Source organism: Melanotaenia boesemani, chromosome 18, assembly GCF_017639745.1.
Source record: "Melanotaenia boesemani isolate fMelBoe1 chromosome 18, fMelBoe1.pri, whole genome shotgun sequence".
NCBI lineage: Eukaryota > Metazoa > Chordata > Actinopteri > Atheriniformes > Melanotaeniidae > Melanotaenia > Melanotaenia boesemani.
In genome coordinates, this window is record NC_055699.1 from 19,370,588 (window position 1) to 19,381,524 (window position 10,937).

General features: G+C 38.9%; 1 protein-coding gene across 2 annotated transcripts in view; it reads left to right on the top strand.

The window, feature by feature from the left end:
• Positions 1 to 9,894, top strand: part of LOC121628792 (matrix metalloproteinase-16-like) — an 87,263-nt gene extending 77,369 nt beyond the window's left edge. For both annotated transcript variants that reach the window (XM_041968100.1, XM_041968102.1), the window contains 3 exons: positions 1,872 to 2,022; positions 3,525 to 3,640; positions 7,739 to 9,894. In XM_041968100.1, the coding sequence (XP_041824034.1) occupies positions 1,872 to 2,022; positions 3,525 to 3,640; positions 7,739 to 8,073 (602 nt within the window). In that variant the 3' untranslated portion in view covers positions 8,074 to 9,894. The remainder of the gene's footprint in view (positions 1 to 1,871; positions 2,023 to 3,524; positions 3,641 to 7,738) is intronic.
• Positions 9,895 to 10,937: the final 1,043 nt, after the last annotated feature.

The following is a 10,937-nucleotide window of genomic DNA, read 5'->3' on the forward strand; positions in this document are numbered from 1 at the left end:
ATTCTATTATATTCTATTTTAAAAAATATATAACTGACTTTCCACTGCAGGTAATGAGGTAGTTAGCAAGTCATGCTAACGATTGTAACATACACTAGAGTAGAGAAGCATTTACCAATAGATTTTTAAATTTTTTTTTCTCCTAATAGTTTGTAATTTTAGGTCTTAAAAATTAAGTGAAATTAAACCTTTCAAGAAACTTTACCACAAGATCTTACTTTATGCACACAATGTAAATTAAATAGTCAGAAGCACGCTTGTGGTCTCTGGTACTGTTTGTGTTTGTGTGTGGCCTGTAAAAGACAGGGATGCCTTTTTTCTTTTTTGGGCGGGAGGGAGGCACAAATCTTCATCCTATATTGGACTTCTTATACTCTTCATGTTGAGGGCAAGCAGCGGATTAGTCGCTGTACTGCAGCAGATGCAGGAGCCACCAGCACATCAAAGCAGCCCTCACAGCTCTGAAGATGAAGCGAGACTTTAATGTCGAGGCTGTTTCAAGTCGCCTTCAATTTAAAAAGTGAAAACTAAAATTGAATAGAGAATCCCACTTTATGTAGGTTAGAAAGGGACAGAAAACATAGTTTCTCTTTTTTAATGAACCAGCTTGAAAGTCCTTGTTTTTTTATGTTTTGTTTTTTGTTTTGTTTTTTTTATTGTTTCTTTTTTTGTGGGGGGGTGCGAGACTCTATTAATCTCTGGGTGTGGTGTTTTAATTTGTGTCTGAAAGCCAGAGGAAGCATGACCCATGGTGAGTGGAGGGCTGTAAGAGCAAGACATGAAATGACAGGAATTTCCTTTCTGAAAAGAGGCCACTATAGGTCTCTCCTTCCTATTTAACATTCAGTCAACACCCTGACCTACTGTTCCTTCCTTCTCTCCCTCTATAACTATCTGTAAGTTTCGATACGTCTCTCAGGTTAAATGTCAGCTTTGTGTCCTTTAAGAAGCGAGAGAATGAGTTTGAATATTGCTGGGATCATGCCTGCCTTTTTTCACACCCATTTCCTGCATTTGTTAAAAGAAAGCACTCGGGTCATCTTAAAGCTGAGCTTGCAAATGTTCTGCATGGTTTCTCAGACCCTCTGGTGAAAAGTTAGGCTTCAGACCTGGAAATTTTAACACAAATTAATCATTTAAATGTTTTCTTTGGCTTTTGCTCTAAACTGTAAAAGAAATAAAAACATGTCCTTTTGTGCTGAGGTTATTGAAAGACTAGAAAGACCAGATCATAGATGTTTGGTTTTGATTTTTGTGCTTTTTCTTCGTTATTCCACCTTCAAGTTTTCTGTTTCTTTCATAACACTTCCTGGCCTACCCCACATCTCCACCAGTGATGAAGAAATGCATTTCCTGAGGTCAAACTGTGTCAGAAATGTGCTGTTTAACCTAATTACTCCACAGGAAGGAGGGCAAAGAGAGAGAAAATTGTGTAAAGAAACCAAAGGAACGCTCACAGATTTTAAGGTTATTAAAAAATGGAACATATTACGTGTATTTTATGTCTCAAGCATTTGCTTTGCTTTATGGGAAATAGGGAACTCTTTTAAAAAACTATTTAATTTGTCAGTTTTCCCATAAGTCTCATTGTGGTGTGTTTTTATCTCAGCAGTTATTAGCTTAATTTACCAGCGCTGAAATGTTCCCAGAGTATCTTTAAACAAAGGAATAGAGAAATTGTCACTAAGTACTATTTTAAATTGGAGCAATATAAACTTCAAACACAGTAACACAATCCAACAGGTTACTGCTTATCGTTTGTTGTTGGGCTTGTTTCTGTCCTTTTAAATCAACCGTTGGTGTGTGATTTGCTCCTGGAGGTTGATCCCTGCTGTTTCCTGTCCTTGTAATTTATTTTTCCTGATGCGCAGGTAAGCAGTTCTGGGTGTTTAAGGACACGGTGTTACAGCCTGGATACCCAAAGGACATCACCCAATTTGGCCACGGCATGCCAGCACAGAGCATCGAGACTGCTGTGTGGTGGGAAGATGTGGCCAAGACCTACTTCTTTAAAGGGGACAAGTAGGTGCAAGTGGAGGAAGAAGAGTTTCAGATTTAAATTTACTTAAAACTGTACTTGCAAGACATGTGATCATATATTTGGTGTGTACAGTACATAACATTAGAGAAGTACCAGATACAGGACGTACTGCTCTGACCCGAGTTAGACACAAAATCTTGATCACTGCCTAAAATGTCTGATATCTATATACTATTTATTTTTTCAGACATGCACATAGAAACATAAATGCTTCACCATTGTGTTAAAGTGATGGGATTCTGTCATTCACACACTTTTATGTTAATATTCCTCAAGATTTCATTCTGACACACCCACAACACTGACAGATGGAGCCTCAGTACGTGCAAAACCTTTGCCAAACACAAAAGGTTGGACGATACAGCCACTGATGAATAGTGAGAAACATAATACAACATGGCTGATGAACCTTTCTGTGATCCAGACTTTCTTTTTAGCATCACACTGTTTCTTCTCAATTACTTTACTTATATGTAATATTCTGTTTTCCAAATCATTTTAGCCAATTTTTAAATATAAATTTTCTATCATACCATTCAACCAAACCATTAAAATGTAAATTACTGTGGAAAAGACCTAATTTCTTCATATATTGCAATTAACCCTTATGCCATCCTTTGTTTTTTTTCCCCCTTCTTCTTTTATTTTTCTTCAGTTATCATTTTGGTAGTGTTAAAGCAAGTGGCATGAATTTTTGCACAAACTCCTCTTTTAAGGTCAAATTTATTAAATCCAGTCTTTTTCTGTCACATCTTTTATACATTATTGATGTATTTTGCACCCTCTGGTCAATGTTATGAGCAAAAAAGTCCACACACATAAAACTGCTATAAAATGGTCAAACATCAAATGTTTTTCTTTCAGCTTTTTTATTCCCGGGGCCTCCTGGTAGTCCCAATATATAACTGGCTAAAGTATAATAATTCCCTGTACCACAAAGGGAAAGCAGTTGAATCTTATAAGAACCAGTAAAATGTCAAATATTACTACTTTTCTTCCTAATGAAATGCTGACATTACTGAATGAATGGTTTTTAAAAAATGTAGTTTTAATAGAAGTCACTGAGGCATTTTTGGCCATGAAGGGCCCAATAGGGAGTATCTGACTCTACATAAAACTTAATAATGTGATCAAGTCAATTTTACTACTAATCTTTCACAAATCCAAGAGTCTAATAACCACCAAAGGCCCACCACCTTAATATTTATTATGTGGATAATAGTATGATTGCACCAGTCCAAACCAAGTCTGAAGCAGCATCTGCTGATATTATACCAAAGCTTCGCTTGTCAGTTTGCCTTGTAGCTGCTGATTTATCAGTCCTGTTATGACAGATAATTTATTCTTTAATTCAGATACATTCATCTGAAGAAACCCTGAACAGTAAGACTATGAAATACCATCTGTTGTCAGTGTCCACCCTATTTTCATCAGCCTTTATAGACATACAACAACTGCTTTGTCTTCATTTGTTCCTGTTTAGGTACTGGCGTTACAACGAGGAAATGAGGACCATGGACCCTGGCTATCCAAAGACCATCACAGTGTGGAGGGGTGTGCCTGAATCACCACAGGGGGCCTTCGTTGACAAAGCCAATGGTACGACCTTTTCTGCCCAGTACTCTTGATATGGTGTTAACGGCACAGTTCATGTGCCAGGCGGCATTGATTTCAGCGGGTCACCGGCACATGCTGCGTGGGAGGTAAACCAGGGTGGCATCGATTGAAATTTGCCCCAGTTATATACTTTTCCTGAGTGGTGGCATACTTCCATGCATGCAGAATCAAGGGAACAATCAAAGGACAGTTTTTGCACAATGCAAACAGAAGTTTATCCAAAAATGCCTTTTCTCTTGTTGTTAGTGAATTGTGTCAGAAGCAAAGTGTTTCATAATCACTCCATCCTGCTCAGTGTGCCATAAGACCCAGTTGGAGCAGAACCATGGAAAGTGGAAAAGACAAGACCACCGCTGGGCCCTTATTCCAGTTTCAGCCAACTGGCCTTCGTCAAGCTGGGGAAGGCGGGATTTCTTTCTCTCAGAGAGATCACCTATAGGCTAGTCTAATTATGTGAGGACAAAAGCTTTTTTCATTGGATGGAAAACCAGGTGGGTTAGGGTATGGTTTTGGCAGCAGCACAGTTGGAAAAAACAGAGCAGGTGGTGCTGAATGCTCACCCCATCTGTGCTGAGAATCTGCTGCCAGTTCCGACGCCGATCGCGCCTCCCGTTGAGCCCAGGTGGGGCAGGCATCAATCAGAGCATGAAGGATAAATTGATATCCATGGATTCTGTTTGCATTTTTGCTCATGAATGTGCCGGCCTACATTTATTTGCCAGCCTGACTGTTTGTGGAGACACTGTGTCAAGTGCCACATTCACAGCATTGACCCAGATAAACAAGCGTACTTGTGCATGCTGCTGATAACATAGCTGAAGCAGCATGGTTTCAGGGCCTGAAGGCAACATTGACCTGGCTCTGACCCACAAAAGCTCAGCCCATCTCACTTCACATCTGCCCCCATCCTTTCTTCTTTTTAGCTGTTCAACGCAACTTTTTAAAGGAAACAGTTTTCTTACAAGTAAAAATGTTTTTGTAAAAACACTTTAAATAAAATTTACTTTACTGTCTATCTTTGTGGGAGGTTTTCTCACATTTGCAGATTTTTATTATGAAAAAACAGCATATTTTCCATAAACATTTACTATTAAGATATTGATAAGAGTCATATTGAACTTTAGATATTTGTTTTCTACTTAAAGCCAAGTACCATACCCTACCACCTTATTTATAAAGTACTTTTAAAACAACAATAATGCTGACCAAAGTGCTGCACGGTAAAATAAAAACATGAAAAGAAGACAAGTCGAGGGTAAAATATTGCAAAAAAAAAAAAGTCTACGAAACAAATCAAATGAAATTCACAAAACAAATAAAATGACAAGTAATCCAATAAAGCCTCTAACTTACTTCTTTTCTGTTAGCAGTAAATCAGAAATAGAGACTGAAATTCCAACAAATACTCCATTACAACTGGAATTCTGATGGACTGATTTCAACCAGCACTTCAACATAATTTAATATATTTGATTTTGGTTGAACTTTCACAGAGTTGTAGCCTCTGGGGCATCTGCTCTGTGTTTAACAGGTGAATTAAACGCTGCCTCTCCACAAGAGATTACCTTAATTTTTTTTTTTTTTTCTTTCCCCAAACTTGTCTTGTCTGGCATCATGACAGCAGAAAGATTTGCTTTGCCAAGGGGGGTTAATGGATGACACAAGGCTCCCCTTGATACTAGATTATTGCTCTTTACTTTGGATATTTTATGCTGGACCTAACAAGGGGAAACAAGGAGAAAGAGAGTGTGAAGAGTAGGGGGAATGAAAGAGGGAAGAGAAGGAAATTAATTAAAAAAAAAGCAACTCTATAACATGAATAACAGCAGAGCGATAAGAAACAGAACTGTAGCCATTGGTAATAAACCTACACAACAACACAAACATGCACATGACTGAGTGTGAGTGCAGAATGACATGTTTGTTGTCTTTCCGTCTGGTCTTTTTTACTCCTGAAGCGCAACATTTTCATGACTGTTTAGCAAGTGAGTCATCACCCCGCTTGGAGAAACGTGGTAAACTTGCTTAATCCTGCGTAATGTGTATTTGTCTTGATTGTCTTAGTATTTTAGCCTAATGTGTCCTATGAAAGGACAACAGCACGCTAGGTAACAGCCATGTTAATGATTGCGAGGTGTAACTGATGGTGGGACGGTTGCTGGGATGTTTGTCTACTTGTTTGGACTGAATTCAGAGAAGGACTCTTTGTGACTTGGAAAGAACCTTCCTGCTGAGGAAGCATCCTTGACTTGAAAAAGCTCCTGGCTTTAGCATGCTAGCACAGTTAGCCTTAAAGGTGGGTAGACACTGAACCAGTTTAATTAAACATGTGCGATGTCTTTACTCCTGCTCTTCTTCTCCATCATGCTCTTTGATCATTTCTTCTCTGAGATGACTCTTTGAAAAAGTTCTCTTCTTCACCAGAAACATTTCCACCTCACAAGTGACTCAGAAAGCCCCGGCCCTCCTCTGCTAGAAATTTAGACCACTTCTTTCCTCATTTTCTGAGAGAAGAGTGAACATCAATAATGAATTGTAAGACACAATTTGTGAAGAGCTCAGTGAAGAAGAAGAGAGGTGTTAGGTTTATTTTTACACAGAATTTATTGATAAGGATCTCCGCGTTAGTCACTTAAAGGACACAGACAAATTCAGTATCAAGTCTTTGTGATATATTTATTGTATCTTTGAGACTTTTCAGTTATTGTTTCTGCATTTTTCAGGATATAATATGATATAAAACTGACTGTACTTGTCAATATGTTCAGTTCAGAATATTTTAGGAAATTCTTCCTCAAAAAACAAGCGTGAGTCTTGTAATTCGAGCAGCAGCTTGTTTCTGGCTAACATTTTTCTGTGTGTGATTCTTCCTGTGTGGGTCTGGCTCCTGTCAAGAGTATGTTTTCAGTTTTATGACTGATATAATTAATCTTGAGAGACAGTCAGAGATGTCTCTGCAGAAACAAAAACAATGGATCAACAGCGAGCAACACACAGGACTTTTCCTGGTTCCCTTTGCTTTGACCTGAGTTGAATCTGATTTAGGGCAAATAAATAATAAATAAATGTACATATTTACGCATTAAATGTTAAGGACAAAAAATGTCTTGTTGAATACCGTATTAAATGCCATTTTTGATGTCACATGTATCTTAATTTAAACAAATGATTTCCTTTATGTTACAATTTCATTTTGGACATCTAACCTTGTATTTTAATATTTATTATGTAATATGTATTTTTTATTTTAATATTTGTCCAAATTTATCAGATTGCACCATTTTTTTCATATTCAAACATGCAAAGCATTTAGTGGGAATTATTTTATTTTTTCACTCATAAAAAAACAGTTGAGTTTTGTATTATTATGTCATATTTTCTGCAGTTTTTGTCTATAGGATCAAACGTGAGTTTGTTAAAATTGATTTAAAAAATAAATTAATAAATGATGCTAGCAATCATTTACCATCCCAAGGAAAAAAAAAACAAGTACCTATTGAAATGTGTTTCATGGAAATTCTTTTAGTTTTGTTGTTTACATATAAATTTGCGTTCCAAACAACACATTACATTCTGCATGATTTCAGCGCTGCTATATTTAGCGAGTTTTTAGACCCCTCCGGCGATTCTGTTTTTAAAAAAGCAACTGGCAGCAAATCTAGAGACCTTTTCTGGTGATATTGGTGACTTTTGGAGACTGACATGAAAGCATGCAACATTTACTCTTCTCAATGAGTAACAGTGCTGAATCCGGCACCTCCCCCATCCAAAAGACTGCATCAGTCCCAGCTCCAGAGCAGGGGATGTTCACCTCTGCTCCAGGACCAGACTGAAAGCTGCTGCTGCTGCTGCTGCTGCTGCTGCTGATCCCTCCCTGGCTTACTGTCGGATATTAATGCCAATTAATAAAGAGTGTGGATGAAAACATTATAAAAGTTAAAAGTAGTGCAACATGTTAGAGACTCTTAACCAGAGAACGGCCCCATTTTATCCTCAGGATCAGATGTGTCATTTCAGAGTGCTGTGAAGTGATTATTGGAAATAATGGGATTGTTTTTGTTTTCTCTCTCTTTTATTCAGGTTTTACTTACTTCTACAAGGGGAAGGAGTATTGGAAGTTTAACAACCATTTCCTACGTGTGGAGCAGGGCTACCCCCGCTCCATCCTCAAAGACTTCATGGGCTGTGAGCTGACGCGCATCGACCCCGGCCGCCCGCCGGTCGGTGATGGCAACTCAGACGTGGTGATCGAGCTGGATAACGAGGCCAGCACGGTGAAGGCCATCGCCATCGTCATCCCCTGCGTGCTGGCGCTCTGCTTGCTGGTGCTGGTTTACACTGTGGTGCAGTTCAAGAGGAAGGGCACGCCGCGCCACATACTGTACTGCAAACGCTCCATGCAGGAATGGGTCTGAAACATGGGGTGGGCGGGGTGGGGCGAGGGTGAGAAGAAAACCAGGACAACGGCCCTCGAGTTGTGCAGGGAAGAGGACAGCTGACGTTGGACAGCTTTATTAAAAGACAACGTCCTCTTGGGTTGTCTGATTCGTTCATTCAGACCTGCAGAAACAGCCAGAAAGTCTGACTGTAATCCCTCACAAGGTGAACCCAGAACTTCATGCTGGCCCCCAGCCTTTTTAACAAACACGGGGGCAGAGGGGATGTTTGCTGGAGAGGACATTTTGTCCAAGTCCAGAAACAAAAAAAAAAAAGAACAAAAAAAAGAGGGTCAGCATCGCTTTGTATCTCAGAAACTTGACTTCCAGTCATCTTTTATTTCTCTGCCCACCTGTTTCCAGTCAGAGGGAGGACTTTCAGGGGGACACACTCTTCCCACTGGGCACTGCATCGTCATATCAGGTCATCGGGGAAACAACACTTTTCTATTTTCTAATCCGGGTGCCCCTCCTTCACATTCTGACGCCACTCTTCAAAGCTTCAAACCCCTTCCTGTTTCAATTTTTTTCTGTTTATGATTTCTGATTAAAAAATTGAATTGATTTGAGAAAGGAGGTCCTCATTGTTCCCTTTAAAACGCCCGTGAGACAAAACTAAACCAAATGACGTCAGTTTCTCTCCAAAGAGGATCGCATTTTATCATTATTATTATTATTATATTATTATTATTATTATTATTATTTGGAGTTTTTGAGTTCTTCTTTCCCTTTTCTCTGGATCCTGCAGTGATTAAGAGTCAGGGAGCTCTGACTGTTGTGGCAGTCTGTTTGAGAGACAGGGGCCAAATTATTCTGCAATATTTTAACTCGCCTTAATTATAAATCATGCTACTTGTGCTTGATTTTACAGGTTTTTGGCTTTTCTTTTGTTTTTTTGTTTTTTTTTTTTGTTTTTTTTGGCTATGTTTTTTGTTGTTTTTTTATTTGTATACTGCTTTTGTTGGATTTTAAGAGGAGCTAAATATGTGCTTCTTGTGATTGGTATTTTTCTGGATTTTATTATGTTACCCAGAATCCTCAGCACTGGCTTGCTGAGCCTTTCTGGAAAAAACCTACAGTAGGATAAGCCTGTATTGAGATGTATTGTATTGTCGGAAGGTTCTGGAGTAAAGCCACTATTTTGTGTGTTCAGATATTCGTTACTGTTACTTTCTGTGAACTTCCACGCAGCAGAAACCGGGCTATCAGTGTTCATTCAGCATGGCCGTTTTGTTTGGTCACCTGCAAACCAGTTGGCTGCCTTGGTCGAGACCTCACAGTTCCCAGAATGCTCTTGTCTCCTAACCGAGGATCCACAAATTGAGACGAGTCAAGCTCAGTGCCTGTGTCAACGTGCATGCAAGCATTTACTGTAAACCCAACCGGTTCTGCTCAGCTCGGCTTTGGATCCCCCTTTTCAATAACTGAGGAGGTAGTTTCCTCTTGAAAATAGTTTGGGTTTATTTTTGTACCTTCAAAGTGTACCCCAATCCCCCACCTTCCTCCTCACAGGTACAATTAAATCAAAAAGTAAGAAATAAACAGATTCAAGTGGTACATTTGTGAATTTACTTGAAAATCCAAGCAGTCGAATTGGCCCCAACACAGTGTCCTCGCTGTAGCAGCAAGAAGTCTTTGAATGTGTGTTTTTCATGATCACATACTGGTTTTTTCTTTCTTTGCTGTTTTCTGGTCAGAACAAATTGGACGTCTCACAATTACTTCTTTGTGTAAGACTCTGGGACGACAGAAAAATCATGTCCTGACTGAATGAATAAACTGATCAATATATGACGACGAGCTGTCTCCAAACTCTCTGCTCATCTTTTCGCTCCTGTTTAGAAGTTGTGTCGAAGTGTCCGTTGGATTGTTTGATGGTGTTTACGTTGTGGTGATGTTTGGTTGGAACGCATGCAGTTTGGAACATTTCTATCAAACCAGCAGTAAAAGAAAGAAAATCTGCATTCCTGTAGCTAGCTTTACTTTCAGCATCTGAACTCCAGCGTTAGCATTAAGGTGCTTGGGGTGGTAAAAATCTTATTATGTCACTTTTGTTCATTTGATAGTCGGGTTTCCCTTGATGTTTTTTACTTATTTAGAAAAGGAAGAAAAAACATTAAAAAGTACAGATGAGGTGTTTTGTCCACCAATGGCTCAATAATGACATCAACCACTGGTCTTTACAGTATAAAGTCAGCATTTTTATCCAGCCTGCGTTATCTAATGCGCCCCCTAGTGGAAACCTCTGGTAACACGTGTAGTACACAAGCGAGTATGTGAACAATTACAGTTGGTTGTCTACGCAAATGTAAGGGTAAGAAACAAGTATATTCTCGAAGGAAACCCAAAAGGAAGATATGAAAAGAATAACTTGCCAGCAGACTGAAGAGGATAACTGGACAAAAACGTGGGAGAGAAAGAGTGTAGCCGAAGAAAGCCAAAAAAGCAGGTATAAGACTAAAAGCGTCGACGTAGTTAAGAAAAAACCCATGTCAATATTATGGAAGTGATCTCAGTAAATATTATGAACAGATTAATACAGTGTGCAAACTTTGTCAGTTGGTGACACTGACAGCATTAACAAACTATATTGTGATCATAACTGAGATAAATCAATATAAAAAATAATATCTTGATATATTTTGGCATATTGCCCAGCCCTAGGTCAAAGTGAGGGGCCTTTTTTTTTTCTCTTTTTTTTTCCATTTAGAGGTTTAGAGGCATAAAATTGGACTGATGTGGATTTGTTTTGGATTGCAGTGAATTGATTAGGTCTGTGATTTAGGTCTATACAAAAACTGAACTGAATAGCCTACATCTAGGCTTTATGTTCCTCGGTGAAT